At 37.3% G+C, this 18,033-nt stretch overlaps 1 protein-coding gene across 5 annotated transcripts in view; it reads right to left on the reverse strand.

Moving 5' to 3' along the window:
* Positions 1-18,033, reverse strand: part of Slit2 (slit guidance ligand 2) — a 338,857-nt gene that overhangs the window by 44,564 nt on the left and 276,260 nt on the right. For 3 of the 5 annotated variants that reach the window (NM_022632.2, XM_017599277.3, XM_017599278.3), the window contains 3 exons: positions 11,332-11,456; positions 11,100-11,197; positions 8,627-8,766 (listed from right to left, as the gene is read on the reverse strand). In NM_022632.2, the coding sequence (NP_072154.2) occupies positions 8,627-8,766; positions 11,100-11,197; positions 11,332-11,456 (363 nt within the window). Of the gene's footprint in view, positions 1-4,554; positions 4,582-8,626; positions 8,767-11,099; positions 11,198-11,331; positions 11,457-18,033 lie in introns of all 5 variants that reach the window. The other 2 variants (XM_039092141.2, XM_063273311.1) reach the window with 1 other exon arrangement.

The raw sequence follows: 18,033 nt of genomic DNA on the forward strand, positions 1-18,033 counted from the left end.
ATCAGCTACGTTGTGGGGGTCCCATCTGTTCTCACTAGAGGAAAGCACAGTCAACCTTAGGACCCCCGAGTCATCGTTCTAGCGGCTACTGTTTATTCTCAGTATGTAAAATGCTTGCTTATAACCTAGGCATATTTCCTTGCAAACTGTAAAGTTTTGTTTTATTATTTTTTTTGGGGGGGGAAGAGAGAGAGAGAGAGAGAGAGAGAGAGAGAGAGAGAGAGAGAGAGAGAGAGAGAGAGGTTTGTGGATGTGTGTACAGCGCTCAGGAGTCCAGAAGAGAGCACTGAATTTCTTGGAGCTTGAGGTCAGGTGATTGTGAGTCAGATGATATGGGTGATGCCCCAGGTCCTGAGCAAGTGCAGTTGGGGCTTTTAATGACTGAAGCATGTATCCAGTTCCTTGTTGCATACACTTGAGACCAGCTCTTAATTATGCAATCTCCTTTACATTGTGTAAAAGCAAATGGTGGGTATGCTGTAGAGGAGATGAACAGAAAAAAGTGCATATGCATATTTAATCCAGAGATAAACTTCCTTATACATTCCCATCCATGGTTGATTGAGTGTTCCGATGAGCAGTCTGCTGATATGAAGGGCAGATTGTACTCATGTTTTCTCCTTATTTGTTGATCTCGGACAGGCCTGTGTTGATACTGCACTAAAAACTAGTTTTAGGTATCAGAGCTTATTAGCAAAGTCAAATAAATGTCGAGTCTCCCACGTAAATACTTAGCATGCTTCCTAGTGATAAGAGCAGTGAATAGTCTAACTTCTGTCAGTAAGTGAGGGGTGATTTATGAACAGCAAGTCCCTGAGGATTCCCTTTAACAATCTTCTGCTCTTTTGGACCAGCCATTCTGAAGCTTGTATTCTAAATTAGAAATAACTAATTGACTTTCAAGATAAGACTATGAACTATCCAGATGGCCCTCATTCTCTTAAGTTTTTGTTAATATCGGAGTATTGGGGACTGGTGGAAGGGCTGTGACATCTTGAAGAAACATGCGTTATTGACAGCTGTCCTCCCGGTGAAATGTGTGTCAAATGTGGTTTGTACATAATGTGGGTTGTGCTGTAGGCAAACCCTGTGAAATAAAGGAAATCACAGTTCAGCATAGAAAGGTTTCCGAAAATGTGTGAGGGGGCAGGTTCTTAGGTACTTTATAAGATTAAAACCAAAACAAAAATATCGTTACTGAACTTTTGTTTTCTAAATGAAAGTATCGAGAGCTGCTCAATCATACTTGATACCCACACAGTGTGATCAGTGTTCACAGTAACAAAATCTATCCCCCAAAACATCTCTGTGTTTATTTGGAAACGCTCTAGAGACATGTGCCGTGATGGCTTCGCACCAGCCATGTCTATGACCTGATCTGAACCTGCAGTTGAGGACACAGCTAGGCTGGGTGAACAAGGAAGTGCTTGGTGGGTTTTGTATCGCTTTCAATATTGAGCAGTGTCCCAACTTAGATATTTTCTGAGCAAACATCTTATGCACTTTTAGGTGGAAAAACTCACCTCTCCAAATAAACGAATCTAGAGAGGAGGTACTTCCTTCCAAGGTTTCTATGGCTAAAGAATTTAGTCAATTTTAATAGCTACTGCAAGTCCAAAAAGAAATTACTCTCCTTTCAAAGTAAACACATCCAAATGAGACGGAATAAGACGGGTTACGCCAAACTGCTGATTGGGACTCAGTGGTCACTGCGAACGAATGAGAGCAAATAGTTCCTCTAAAATGTTTTCTGGGATTCAAGTACATTGAAGAAAGCCCTGAAAGGTTGGAAGATGAATAGAAACCACATGGCCTTGCAAGATTGCCAAGGTACTTTCTTTCTCCAGTTAAAGTGGTTAAAGGGAATGGCAACATTAGCGTTTCTTACTGGAAGGCCTCAGCCATGTCCACAGCAGTACTGACTTCGAAACGCAGTACTTGTTCGTTTCAATACAAAAGTAACAGCAGGTCTCCATGTTGTTATGATGTGATCACAAATATTGAAAATGATGTAGGAATCCTAAACTCACTGGCGAGAGTTCCTCAGTTTTCAATATGTCCTTGTCCAACACATTTAATATGTCACTGTTCAGGTGTCATTATGCAAGCTAAGAGAAATGACCACTTATCCCTACATGCAGTCTCACTATTTACAATGAGCATAAAAAGTAAAAACTTAAAAATAAAATGAACTTAGTGAAAACACAGAAAGATCTATTTCACAGGCACATTTCTCGGGTAGACCTAGCTACCAATATCCCATTCTTCTGCCTGAAGAAACGGCATCAGATGACACGGATGATGTCAAACATGTCTCTACAGGCTGCTGCCTAGCATTCCAGATGTATGAAAATTTACTACCCCAATGTTTTCCTATAGACCCTTTTCATTGGTGTTAGTCTCAAACATCTACATAGAGGAGGATAGAAGTCATTATTCCCGTGTCAAAGAAGACTAAGTCACAGAGGCCCTATACTCTATACATGCTGGTTTCAGGACACAAAGACTATAGAGACTATGCATTTACAATCGCCCTGTACCAATATCAAGCATTCTAGGACAAAGTGTAATGTCATTCTAAGAATTATTAATTATTTAGGCACTGATTAGTTCCTTTCTATAATTTGCAACTAATACAATAAATTATCTTTATGCATTTGAGTTTTGGGGTCATAACTGTTTCAAAGGTCCACAAGAATGATTGTTTCTATCAATCAGATATCTCATTTTGCATAAATAATTAGGAATACTATGTGATATGAAAAGTAGCCAAGACTGGAGGTAGCTTTAAGTGGGACTGGTTCTAGCAAAAGGTATGTAGGCTACAGTGGAAGCTGCAGGTTCAGGTAGACACTATACTTACAACGTGTATATTCTTGAGTCAGCATTGAATCATAGATTATCATTGATTTATAATTCTATACTCCAGCAGCTACTGTCTGTATTCATAGACTTATAATATTACTGCCATTTCAACCAACCACAAAGTTTTGCTTGAAAAGAAAATCAGGTCAATAGCTAATTCTTTTTAGTAACAAATCTTTTGTAAATATAAGTGAAAAATATAGACAGCTTATAAAACCACATGACGATTTAAAGCACGAAGCTTGTTTCTAAGACTGTGAACACATCACTAAGTAAGTACACATTACTTAATGACAGAATAATTCCTGCTGTGATCTGGACATACAGATCTGGCCTTAGGCAGGTCACCAATTGCTGTTTTACTTATAAAATGGAAAGAGGGTAGTAAAGCAAGGAAGTCTTAGATACATTAATAGACAGCACAGGAAGCCATATTTTCAGTCTAAAAGATCAAAGCATTTTTCAACTTTTTCCAAATTCACTCTTCACACAATATGACTAGGTGAGCAAACACAATAAGACCTGAACACAGAAACAGAAAAGAAACTGCTCAATAACAGATAAGAAGGAGATACTCTATATGTCCCTCCATTATTCTTATAACACTGCAAGTGTTTCCTGAATACCAGGGCCCATTAAGACTAGCATACTTTTTTGGTTCCTGTACTCAGAACTTAAAGTCTTCTAAGAAACCCAAATGACTCAGGGTTAACTCTGAGACTTTAACAGACATGTTCATGAAGAAGCACACATTGAATCGTAGATTATCATTGATTTATAATGCTTTCAGCATGCCTACTGATCTAACAACTGTATGTCCCCTTCTTGGCTCTGGGTGTGTTTGGGAGTCCAGTGGATGATAGTGATGTTAGTGACTATGCACCAAACTTTCTAACGCCTTAAGAGAACAGCTCAGAACTCACTAGATTCAGTAATGTTGATTTGACAATTTTACTGTATATATAAATCTCTTGGACTTTTTAATATCTGTGCAGTAAGATATTTCACATATAATAAACTGTTCATGTATATACAAGTCAAAGAAAGGCATTAGCAGCACATTGTTTACATGTATATTAATATATATAATTTATTTTTATTCTATACTATTTTTGCAGTGCTGGAGTTGAAAAAAGGGTCTTATACATGCTAGGTAAGTCACTTATCATTGAGATGCAACCCCATTCATGTGGTATAAAATGTTTCAATTACTATAAACATTTTCAGATACTTTTTACAGGACAGAGTAGTAAAGCTATGGACTTAAACTTATGAAAAACTGTTCACTACTTTCAATGCTTTTACTAAACATAGTATATATGCTATATTGAGGGGCCCATATTTTTCATTATATAAATAATATATTCCATGATAGCTTCAAAAACGTCAAAGCATATGGACAAGTAGGAAAAAGAAAATATAAGTTTTTAATGTTAAACGTATATTCTTCCTCAGAGCTCTACCACAGCCTTCTGTACATTGATCAGGTGAATTTCAATAAACCATTCTCTAGTGTTTCATGCGGCTACACATATATCAGAAGATCTATAGGAATTATTTGACACGGCATTTGCTGAATTCATTCCTTGTCAACCCCTTTACCCAGTACACCTGGTAAAATCTAGTAGCTTTAAAAGACCGAGGAGAACTAAAGTGAAAACCATAATAGACTTAAAAAGAGCAACTAACCTTTTTCCACCTCATTCAGATTAGCAGCTGGCAGCGACAAAGACAGAAGAGACAAAAGACGTTTTACATTGCAGTGTAAGAGTAGCACACAGGAAGCCAAGGCGCAGCATTAACAACAGAAAAGCCAGTGTGAGAGAGCAAACTGAAGGCTTAGACTTCTTACCTACAGCTGGCTAAACACGCAAACACATAGAAGAATAGGGCAAAAGTAAAAGCCATCCCAGCGAGCTAAACCTGATGACTGACATTTGCTGCTTTCCTGTAATAGGTGAATGTTTGTGTAGGGGCCCAGAGACAAAATGGGAAAGTTAGAGTTCCCATATTTTTCATAAGATAGACACTGAAATTATACAAACCCAGTTACTATGGACTGCCATTGTGCTGAATAACTATTTTAATAGGAAAGCTTAAAAGCATTCATACTTCTGTGTGGCCCTGAGAGGGTATAGTTATTGAAGACACACATACCCCAACCCAATAATTACCATTGCAAAACTATTTCTCCCACATCAGCTCCAAATCGAACACTAAGAAAATATTTACATGGTTTCAATAGCACAGGCATATCATATTCTCAATTTTCAGTTTATACAGTTTCAAGGAATCCCTTGACAATTTTTAAGAACTGTTCTGTTTTTATGAAAATTATACATTAATAATTAAGGAAAAATCAAAACAAATCAAATCTCTGAAACTAACTTAAAAATATAGAATTTAAAAGAATTAATATCACTACATTTTTATTTCCCCATATTTCAAATACTGATTTTAGTGTACAGTCACAGGAAACTAAATTTTAAAACTTTAACCTTTCCTGAATAATATTAGCAAAGAAGTATCTTCCAGCTGGGAGAAAGGTAGACCTAATATGAAGAGAGTAATGTGTGTGACTATGTGTGTGTGTGTGTGGGTCCAGTCAAGTTTAGAGAACAGAAAAACACTGCGGTGCCCTACGGTTTATGTTATCAGTCCTTTTCTGACAGAGGGAGGGAACACATCATTCCATCATGCACCACGTGTGGTGATGTTTGGTTGCTCAGGGTTTCACTATGCCTCTATACCCTTCTGAATGCATTTCAAGCACTCATCCCATTTCAAGTATTTTGAGCTCAGATTTGTAGGCTGCTTGTTTTGTGTTCCTTTCCTTGTGAGATTCTCTTCCGGTCTCTGAATTTTCTCCAGTGACAACTGTACGTTCTGGTATAGATGTTAAAGGCGAGTATTGTGACCACGATGATTTACAGCTTTCCTAGTGAAGCTTTATTTGCTGCTATCAAATAGAATTCATGTTCTCATTGTACGCATTTGAGGTACAGGCTAAAAAAAAAAATCAAAGGAAATAAAGCAACTGACAGCTTTGCTGGTTTTAAAATAATGGCACCATAATTATATTCTGTGATTGGCTGAGTTTCTGTTCTCTGAACTCATGCTGATCAATCAGATTCTATGCTAAATTTGAAGCAACAACGTCACATTACAAGGAAATTCCTCTGTAACTACAGACATGGATTAAACAGGACATAGAATTCTAGATTCGGACTTATGCATCCCCGGTCACCTATATGCCTCCGATCTCAGAACCTGCAGACTGTTGTTTGACATTTTGTAACTGCACTCACTTCAGATGTGCGCAAAACTCTACGGTTAAGAGATGCTTTGTAAATTCATCCAATTTAGGTATCTTCTCCATTGCCGGTTGTCAAATCCTTTTTGACCCAGGGGGCGCAGTCTAACATAATAAAGGTAGCATCTCTCTCACAATGCCTTACACAGTCTCCAGTCCAAGATCTTTCTTAATCCTTTGCCCAAATTAAGGCAAAGCAATATTTGTAATAGTTACAAGTAAAAATAGAGTAGTGGTGTTTAGCTTCATTTTTAGAACCATATGGTTTATGACAGAGACATGGTAGGGTCCTTCAAGACAACTTTCATGAATGCCACATTATGGCCAAGAATACGTTTGGTTAACTTTTGGACTTCTATAATACAATGAAAAGAATGAAAGCTGACATAGTTGGAAAAGAGGGATTGTATCCTACTCTCAGAGGAGGGAGCGTGGATCTACACTCTGTGGGAGGGCACACAAGAGCTTGACTCTGTGGGAGGGCACACAAGAGCTTGACTCTGTGGGAGGGCACACAAGAGCTTGGGAACTGACGTGGAGCACGTAAGAGAAACGGTTAAATATTGTTATGACTCATCAGAATAAAAGGTAGAAAATTGAAAGCCAGTGCAGGACATGTTCCAAACTGAGTTGGATGCGTTGCAACCTTATGCAAATTATTATTAAAAGACATATAAGGACTTTAACACACATATGATCTCTTGCCTTGGTTATAACTGGAAAAGAGTACATAAACTCCTGGTTTCTGTACCCAGAACAACGTAGAACGCTTTAATAGTCTTACAATGCTTGGGATCCCAACTTCTCTGGTAGAATCAAATAAAGTGAGTTTACTAAAGTCTCAAAAATAAGTGGGTTCTTAAACTGTTTTTTATCTCCTGAACAATGATGGAGCTAGAAAGCATCTCTATCTTAGGGACGACTAAAAAACATTCCTATTTAAACACTAAGCTTCTTAAGGGCACATAAATGTTCGGTTCAATAGAGCTTAAATTCTCAGACTTTTTACAAAGAATTGAAATTTATGGCCAAAAGCTAGTGGAAGAAACCTGACTTGTGACAGAGATGACAGAGGTGGGTAGGCAAACCTGTGTAACAACAAAAATTTGGCAGGCAAAGATGTGTTCAAATACACTTGTTATACTTTGTTAATGCAAAACCAGTAAAAATCAAATTTTGACTCTTAGCATGATAGCTATGTATGTGTGAATCTGCACATCTAGTTTGCCATCTCTATGTGTCTATTAGTCTACCAACGATCTTTCTATGTAGCGATCATCTACACATTTATCTACTTACCCTCCTATTCATCAATGTGTTTATATCTTGGTCTTTACTCGAAAGACTCCATGGAAAAGGCAACTCTAGAAACAACTAACCATGTTTAGATTGTCAAAACAGAACCTCATCACTCTATGTTTTCCTTCTGCCATAGTAAAATATATTTTCCTATAAAGACAGACATTTAGTGTAATGCAAAGTTTTATATCTTACACAACAATCTTCAAAGATTATTCCTTCAGGACGCTTGGAAAGTAGATTCTATAGATAAGATTGCATTCTATGCTTAAAATATTAATCTTTGTTAGCTATGTAATTATTTCAGTGTCCTAAATTATTAAGTATGTTCTATTATTTGAAAATAAATATAAGAAATGAAAATGTCAAGTAAAATGCAAACCGAAGCTTCAGAAAGAATGACATAACCGAGTTGTGCGTTAACCTTTAGATGTACCCTAGTGCTATTCCCCTATTCCTGTCTCCTTCACATGCTTTGTTAAAGTGAACGCTGCCAATGGCATTTCTTATGCATAGCCACACAAACCAACAGAACAGCTATTCTTTCAAAACAGACAAGGCAGAAACTTGATGCTGACTTTACAGAAAATTGATTCTAAACTAAGAAAAAGGTTAGCATTTTGGGTAATCTGATCAGGCTTCTCAACCAGAGACAATACTTTGGTAAAAATGTAATAGTCTCATAAGATTTTCCACAAAGCTCTTCTTCCTGACAGAGCACTAACTGAAGGACAGAGCTTCCTTTAGGCAAACATTCACTATTAAAAAGAAAGGTATAGACATTACAAATCTCAGATGCTGAATTGTGTTTTGGTTATGTAAAGAAACACACAAATATACATGGACAAAATAGTCTGTAGAGGGAAAGTAGTTTGAATAAAAATGTAATTGAATAATGGGTTCAAAAGTTTCAGCATGCCAGCATCCTGTTTTATTCTTCTACAGATCATGACCTATAAGAAAGGTGTGCAACCAAGTGTGCTGCTACATGTTTTTATTTGCTGGGCTGAACCAATCTCTCTGTATTTCTGTTATTACAATCAAATCTCCCAATTATTAAGAAAGAATGGCTTGGTGAGTTAACATAGTAGTACGGTGATGCTTTCAAATGGATACACCGATTGATGACACATTTCTTCTCCTGCATACCTGTGTATTCCGGTGGGCAAAGACACGTGTAGTTGTTAATTCCATCAACGCATGTAGAATTATTTTCACAATCATTATCTTCGCAATCATCAATATTGATGTCACAGCTTTCTCCTTCAAACCCATCAGCACAAGTACACCTGAATGTCAAGGAAATAAAGGCAAGAAACTGTTCTGGGTGTATTTTAAAACGTTGTGGTCTAAATATTTTTGAAGAGAATAAATATACGCAGTAATTACAAAACGTTTAATATTACATGCAATTGATGTTTTCGATGCTTTGAAATTATGTACTGTAAGCAACAAACAAACCAGGGGATCTTAAGAAGAAAATTTTATGAGTGCTACAGGATGGTGAAAGGCTCCAGGGTCTTAAAAGTCAATTAATCCTAATAAATTTGAAGTTCAAAAGACAAGCGAAATTTCCCTACTTCCCCTAGATATGATATTCTTAAGTTGGGTATAATTCATATTTCCTTTTTAACAAATGAAGAAGGGATTCTGATTTTTTAATTGCTTATTGTCTGATAATTTCACACGTGGCTATAGCATGCTTTGACTGAACCCGTCCACTCTACGTTCCATTATCACCCATCACTTTTTCCTAATAGCTTCATGTCGTGACTCACTGCATGCACTGGTGTCGTTTACACGTGCATGGCAGAGGGATACCTACTGTACCTCTCAAGGGCTACAACCTGGAGGAAATTGACTCTTGCTCTACCAGCAGCCACTAATTGCCAATAGCACTTCAGCTACAGGTGGGCTTCATGAGCCTCTCTCCAACTCATGCTGGGATTGTATTTGATCCATTTGCTAACAGATCTTGTGCTCAGTGGTTCAGAGCACATACTGCTCTTCCAGATGACCCAGATTTTATTCCCAGTGCCCACATCAGGCAGTTCAGAAGTACCTATAACTCCAACTATGAGAAAATCTAACACTTATGCCCATGTGGGGCAGCTGCCCTCAGATGCACGTGCGTGCGCGCGCGCACACACACACACACACACACACACACACACACACACACTCACACAAACACACACAAATATAAAAGCGTGAATCTGACTTTTAAAATTGTATCATCTACAATTCTATGTGTGATGTACATGATGGTTTGCCACAATAAATAAATGTCAAATTTACTCTTTCCAGCTACACAATACAAACATTTTCTGTATCAGAAAGACAAGGATCTGGGTGAGGGATTTGTTGGGAGGAGTTGGGGTTGATAAGGAAGGGATAAAAACATGAGAAGTTGGTCTCAGAGAGCATTCTGGTGCTTTTTTGATTGTCTAAGGATAAGCTTTAAATAATAAAAGTGAACATTTTATTTGTCTCAATAAATACAATTTTACTGGAAATGCATTGTACATTTCATTTTAGATTCAATATCAAAATAATATTTAAGTGAAGCATACACAAATTAGAGACAATTTTATAAAGGAGAGAGTATATTTTTTTCAAATGTATATTTTCTAACAAGGTTCATTAGTAGATTGGTGTTCTTATGTAAAGTTATTTGTGTGATTAATAATTTGTTTTGAGAATATAATCTACAGAATCAACTGACGGTCTCATGGGAACTTGCAGAGGTAAGGGGGCCTGTAGGAGTCTGAACATGTCTTCTAAATATATATTATGGCCGAGTAGCTTGGTGTTCTTGTGGGAATCCTAATAGTGAGAGCAGGGGCTGGTCCTGACCCTTTGGCCTACTTGTGGGAACCTTTGCCTCCTATTGGGCTGTGCTGTCCAGTCTGGATGTGATGGTACGTGCTCACTCTTATTTTGGTTTGATACACCATGTTTGGTTGATGTCCCTGGGAGGACTCTCCTTTCTGAGCATAGGTCAGTGTTGGTGGGGGTGGATCTGGTGGAGGTTGGAAGGAGGGGAAACTGTGGTTGGGATTTAATATAGGAGAATAATAATAATAAAGAACTGACAAAATAGCTTATTTCATAATTCATGAACTATATCTGCAAACACTATACCATATAATTCAATAATTATAGCTTAAAAATACATAGCAAATTTATCTATTTATATCATGTCCTGGAAATAAATCATTAATTTTTTTCAGTGGGAACTGCATCTTTTTTAACACACACTTTCCATTTGGAAAGCAAATGCAAATCCAAAAATAAATGTATGATTTGTATAAATAGACTAGCTGGCTACTAATACACCTAATGAGTCAATATCTTGTGCTGCCGTAATCTGACTTGTTTTATTATAATATGTATCCTTCCAAGTTTTTAAAGCTTGGTACTTCTATGAACTGAGATCCCTGTTGTGTTTGATAATTTTTCATATTGTGCTGTCTCTTTCGTGGACCAATCAATACATGTAGTCTGTACATTAAAATTCTTGAAACAATAGCTTCTTCTTTGAAGAAAAGATTGTGCCCATTTGTTTAGTTAATCTTGTTATAGTACTTCAGACAAAGGACATCTCAACCAGGACACTTACCAGAATCCATCATTCTCTCCTTCTTTTAAGTGGCAAGTTCCTCCATGTTTACATGGATTACTGATACAGGCATGAATGGGGACATCACAGTCCTGGCCCTGGAGAGGAAATGTCCATGTTAATGTTAGTACAAATAAAACAAGCTATCTCTCAACCCACAGGGAAGGAATATATACCAGAAGAGGAAGAAATACCATAGGAAGTTATGTCTGCCCACTGTGGTACTACTTACCTTGAAACCATATGGGCAGGTGCATCGATAAAAATCCACCGGGTCATTGTTACAGGTGCCATCATTTTTACATGGATTTGACAAGCAGGGGTTACACTTGGCTTGAATAGTAACATCCACAGGACCTACAAATTAATAGTAAAATATAAGAAAATGGTACTTTCTCTTTGCACTTCACCTAATTCATTTATGTTCCCTAATGGAATAGTAAGATTTGTGGAAAATTATTTGTCATTCATCTTTACGTGATTCTCTTCTGATGGGAACAGTAGTCAGTATCATCCAATCATGCCCAGGAAAGCCAAAGAAAGGCTTCTAACTGGGAAGACTCTGAGACTTCTGAGTGACAGTAAGACTCTGAGTTGGTAGCTTAGGTAGCAAGAAGCTGAAATTAATAACACCAGTCTCACGATGTGAAACCCTTTACAAACTGACTAGCATTGCTGGATATTATCCATGACCATAACCCACACCCAGCCTCAGCTAGCTCAAGGGAAATGCATAATATAAAATTCCAGTGCTGTTTAATGAATGTGACAAAATCCAGAAAAATGTGGCCACTGTTCCTCTTTGTGCCATGTCCAGTCATTTACTTCATTAGAACAGGAAGTGCCAGGCAACCTTTCCAGCCTGTCATCTCTAGCAATAAGATGCCACTTCAGTGAGCCGGTCAGTTTCCTGTTTTGCAACAGCCTTTATAGAAACCTCATGACCAGTAAAATGCCAGATTAACATATGTCATCCTCAGAAATTTTTTACTATTCTCACTTACTACCTCAACTATGGCCCAAAATGTAGAAATCAAACTGTTCTCTGTAGTCATCATGTTCCATTGATGCTAACTTCTGTATGGTATTTGAAAGCCCCTCAGCTTCTCTGTTTGCAATTGCAATGGACTAGACCAATGGCAAATTGACATATAGAAAGTACAAACACATTGAAATATAAACATTTATCCATAGTAATCTCTGCATGGGTCTTTATACTCAAAGGAACATGAAGTGGCAACTTCATCCCACGTTTCATTGCAAACAATTCCTAGCATAATAAGTAGGGATTTGCCATTGGGATATTTGTGGAACACCCCCACACCACTATTAACCTATTAACCTGGAAAGCTTTCTTGGATAACTCCTATCAACATATTCCCCATCTTTTCCTATTTTGTGCTCCCTCTCTAGAAGAGTCTCTCACAGCAAATTTACTAGTCCCCCTGGTTCTCATAATGTCTTTACCCGTTCTTCTTCAATGTTCCTTGAGACTTAATGGGGAGGTTGTGTTGAAATGTATTGATTGGAAGTAGACAGCTGATCACTGTATTTTGCCTACTTGTGACTTTTTCTAATGCTCTTCAGCTGTCATAAAGAGAAGCTTCTGTGATGAGGGGTGAGAACTACACTTATATGTAGATATAAGAATAAATTCTTAGCATACAATTAGAGATTATACTGATTTTGGAAAGCAGCAATAATTTATTCTCTTCTAGGTTTCATGACTTCACCAACCATAGGAAGTTGGCTAAATTTACAGCATCAGGCATGAATTTCTCCCTGTAGCATGGGATTTAAGTTCAGTAGGATATCTATTGGTTACCTCCAGAATACAGGTATCACTATTTCACCTTTTGGAATATCTTGTTTTGCTGGGCATTGTCCGGTTCCTTAGCATTGCACTTAGAAAGGACTATTGATGGTTTTTCTCCATTAGCAACTTTCAAAGCTCCTTTACAGCCACCCAATCTCACAAACGTTGCTTCTGTCTACATTCCAATACTGCAGAACTACTTCTCTGGCACCTTAGTCATTTCTATTAATTTTCCTACCTACATTTAAGTATTTTAAGTCATATCATCTTTCTTTTATTTCACTCCAATTTAGAATTCATATTCTGGCCAGTGTCCTCCCTAAGTACCTTCTCCAGATATCCTCTAAATCACAGGGAATTATGGCTTGATCCTGTCTCAGGGTACCTACTATTACAGTCACCATGAAGAATAGAGGTGTAGATAAAAGGTTAATTACTCTTTAAATTAATAACAGTGAGCTAATGAGTTCATGTTTTTTAAAAAACACAAGTGTGCTTTGTGAATCTGCTGTAGATCATGAATAATAGAAACAATGGATCAATGGCAAGAAGCAGTGAGATTTGTTTTCTCTCTGTCTCTGTCAGTCTCTCTGTCTCTGTCTCTCTCTCTCCATCCTTGAAAGGCAACTATATCCTTCAATTTCTTGTATTTGAAGCTAACAGGTTTCAAACAAATTAGTCCCCATGAGATGTATACCACAAAGAAAGAAAGACCTTTTATCTCATGGAGACAGATATGAAATGAAGGAGTTCAGTGTATGCTACTGGGTTGATTTAAAATTAAAGTTGACTAAGAAAGCACTTATGCATTAGCTAAATGAGCAGAGATGTGTTTGTCTTATAATTCAAACTAAAAATGAGGAGAAACTCTTCTTAGCCCTGTATGTGTTACTGGTTTTAATAGACTGACTGCTGGATGGGGAATACTGTGAAGTCTAAAGGCTGACCTGCTTACTTGACTCCAACCACTAGCGCTGTGCTTAACCCTGAAGATTCCGCCTCACTGTGATTTATTGCCAAAAGCTGAAGACCCCCCCCCCCCAAAGTTCTAACTATATCCCAGAATCTGCCTTTATTCGCTAATCCTTTGGAAACATGAGCTCAATAACAAACTTGTGTCCAAAGCACACAAAAAACAACTCCAGAAGCTCATGTGTGATTTGTGATACCAGGCAACTGGACTGAAAAGAGATCTTGCTTAAAACCAAGCATTTGTGTTATACATGTTATTACAGAATTCCTTAAGCCATACTATCAAAGGCATATTTATCAATATCCCACATTCATCAAATATTTATTATCTACTTTGTGTGAGATGTGATGCTTCAGATCATTCAATCTAAATGAAATGCCTGAGCTTCTTAAATAGCTGTGCGTGTGTTAATTAGAGAAGAACACGCGGCCAATGAAAAGGTGGTATAAGCTGTTATGGGAGGGGATTTATAAAGCAAGTTGAAATAGGATCCTGAATTCCATGAGAAAATTCATGGCAAGTTATTTATGGTCATTGATGAAAATCTATTGAGAATTTAATAAGACTAAGAAATGAAGTGGGTGGACAGATAAAAAAGAAAGCAGTGCTAGAAAAAGATATGAAGAAAGAGAAAGAAAATGTCAAAGTAACAATGGCCACCTCTGATGTAGATGAGAACTAATAAGGATATATCAAGTCATTTTGCTGGATTTAGCAGGACAGAAGTCATTAGTCTTATATTTTTGACTCAGGAATGAAAATGGCAGCTAATGATAAATGATAAAAAATACCGTCATGTAAATTAAAAGAAAGCACATATATATATATATATATATATATATACATACATACATATAAATTCACATTTTTCTTTCAGTGGTGAAAAAATTAAAGCTTCTGTACACTAAGGTTATTTCAAAGCTAAAGCTATAAGTTAGTAATATGAGATCTGAAAATATAAAATGTTTGGATTGAGTTTGACTAATGCTTCAAAACTGATCTAACCAGAAAATTTTTCATTACTTCTTGTTTAGACTAAATTATTTAATCACCGTTACCTTTGTTCATGGATAAAGCTGATATTAAATAACAATTGTGCAGCACAAAGCCAGAGCCCTCACTCAAGCAGCCCAGCAGTCTCCCCAAATGAAAATGTGGGTCCCCTGAAAAAAACCACTACTATTTCAAAGTCACTGTGAAAACATGTTAGAGTCTCCCTAACAATTCTAGAATGGACAGGATTATTAATATATCAAATTAGGGGAAGGGATGTAACACACTAGGTTATCGTACAGTGTAGATATTTTAGGATTTAAAAAGTTCCTAGAATTACTTGGTGTTTGAGCTTTTAAAGTGGAGACATAAAGAAGTAACAAAGATAATTCCCCTTTTTCTCGTCTTCCTTGTCTCCCTCTTCCTCCTAGTCCTCCTCTTCCCCTTCTTCCTCTTCCTCCCTCCTCTTCCTCATATCCCTGATGGGTAGGGACTGAAACTAGGGCTCTGCACATCCAAGGCGTTTTTACATTTTTTTCTTTTGGACAAAGGGTATCACTTTTTGTGTAAATAGCTCCAGCATGGTTGAGATCTCCTTGCCTCAGCATCCTGAGTAATTGGGATTATTAGTCTGTACCGCTGGGTCCTGATAAAGTAATTGTGTTGTGTGCTGGTTTCCCTGTTTTTCTTGAACTTCTGGCTGTGAAAGAGCTTGTCCTTTTTTTTTTGTCATATCTGAGGTCCCATGGCCACCTGGAAACAAGTCCTGAGAGCCTTCTGGTATCATTGCAATCTCATCATTGATTGACCCAGTTAGATATTATTTATGTATTTCTATCTTATACATATCACTGTCATTAATATTCTGTATTACTAACTATGTAAGAACATAATACTCATGAAAGTAGGCGTTTGGTTATCATTTACTAGATCTTTAACATGCTCAAACTCTACTTTATCATTTCTATGAACTCCAAGTCCAATAATGTTTGTTAAATGGAGAAGATATATATTTCCAACTGAATGCTCACTGACTGGTAATCTGAGTGGCTATTGAATGTCTGTCAAATGAAAGAAATGGGATATTTGGATGTGTACATAACTACATTTTTTCTCTCTGTAAACCACGGGCTTTGCAGACGATGTTTAAAGGCAAAAATGTATGTTTATGATTAAAGAATGCTTGATTATGTCAGTGTTAGAGAGAAGAGGAGAAGCATGTGATTACAAGGACAGCTTATGATCCTGAATCACATTTTTCTTACTCAAGAATGCTCTCACGTGTTTTCTAGCTAAATGTTATGAGCATCTATTCCATCACCTTACAATGGAAAAAGAAAGTTCATATTTTAAGTAAAATCAGTTACACATAATAAAACAGAAATATTACAGTTACATATACAAATGCATGTGTCTTTAACAAAGACGATTTGTTTTCCTGTTGTAATTTGATTACATATTGATAAGTCTTAAAATGAGAAGTTGTCCTTAGCAGACTTTCATGAGTAAAATGAAGATATTTTACACTGGCATACAAAGCAGGGAAGTTAAGTTAAAATATGAAAATATCAAATTATAAAATATTTAAGGCCCCATCATTTTACTGCTTTCAAGCTCATATAGCATGAAGGCTCACAGGACAGGACTCAGGAGATTTCCCTGAGTGGATTGTTCCAATAATAGATTAGAACACATTGCCTTCAGCCAAACAAACAGCATTGGAGGGGTCTCTCAACTTTGATTCCCTCACGATACTTCTGTCAGAAGGCTTTATGCTTAATGTTACCAATGGTTCATGTAAATTTTTTCTATTGAGTCTTCTAAGTGAAACAGTAGTGAGTTCTGATGTTGGAGATTCATGGGTCAATGTTTGGCTCCTTTATTCCGAATCAGTCACTAAACTACAATATTTTAGTATCTCAAGTGGGAAGTGTACAGTTCTTATATAGGAATCCTGGGAAGATAACGTGCTCAGGATAGAGCAAATGTCCCCCAAACAATTAAAAGCCATTGTTATTGTACTATTAAAGAACAATGCACTGCACTAAGTAGAGTCTTGCTTTTGTTTTTGTTAAAATTAGCTTGTCTCTCTACATTTATTTATTTTAATATTACTCCAGCCTGGGGTGTTGTCTGATTGCATTTTGGAGGTGCCTTGGAATGTTAGAGTAACACAGCTAACTACATAGCTATAGTTTGTTTTCTGTGTAAGGCAATGTGACTTGTATATTCCCAGTCATTTCATCTTTGTAAAGTGTGTGTGTGTGTGTTGTGTGTGTGTGCGCGCGTGCTTGTGTGCAAGATTAAGAAGTGGAGACAAATGTTGTGTAGGAATGCAAGTGTGTGAAGGTAAGAATACAACTATAGCTGTCATCCCTCAGCCTTCCTTCTGTTTGTGTGTGTGTGTGTGTGTGTGTGTGTGTGTGTGTGTGTGTGATTGTGTATGTGATATATGGATGTGGTTAAGGTAATGTGTGTACATGTGCTTTTGGAGGCCAGTGTCCAATATTGGTTGTCCTTAATCCCTCTGTGTGTATCTTTTGAGAGCGGGTCTCTCACTGAACCCAAAGTTCTCTCATCTAGACTAGCTGACTGGTAAGTTCCAGGGATCTGTCTACTTCCAGAGAGAGAGAGAGAGAGAGAGAGAGAGAGAGAGAGAGAGAGAGAGAGAGAGAGAGAGTGCTGGAGGAATGCATATGTGCCACCACATATAGCTTTTAATCCAACACTAATCATCCAAACTGTGGCTCTCATGTTTACTGAAGCAAGCATTAATCATGGATGCAGTGACTAAATGTTCTCCAGTTCTCCACCTCTTTTCCTTTGAAAGGGTCCATCACTAGTCTGGAATTTGACAAGTATACTAGTTAGACAACCAGTGAGCTTTGGGAATCGAGTTACCAGATCTAGGGACTATCATCAAGTGCTACCACGCCCTGCTTTGTTTGTTATATGTGCTCTGGAGGTTAAACCTGAGTCTTTGTTCTTTCAAGCTGAACACTTGACCAACTATCTCCTCAGCCCTGTCAACCTGTTTAACCTTTAAAGTCTTTTATGGTAGTTCTCTCATGGTGATTTACTCATGAGAAAACTGAGGCAAAGTTGGTAAAGCCATGAAATTAGCTTTTCCTAAGAACCAGAAAATTATACTG

The sequence above is a fragment of the Rattus norvegicus genome, chromosome 14 (assembly GCF_036323735.1).
Source record: "Rattus norvegicus strain BN/NHsdMcwi chromosome 14, GRCr8, whole genome shotgun sequence".
NCBI classification, from domain to species: domain Eukaryota; kingdom Metazoa; phylum Chordata; class Mammalia; order Rodentia; family Muridae; genus Rattus; species Rattus norvegicus.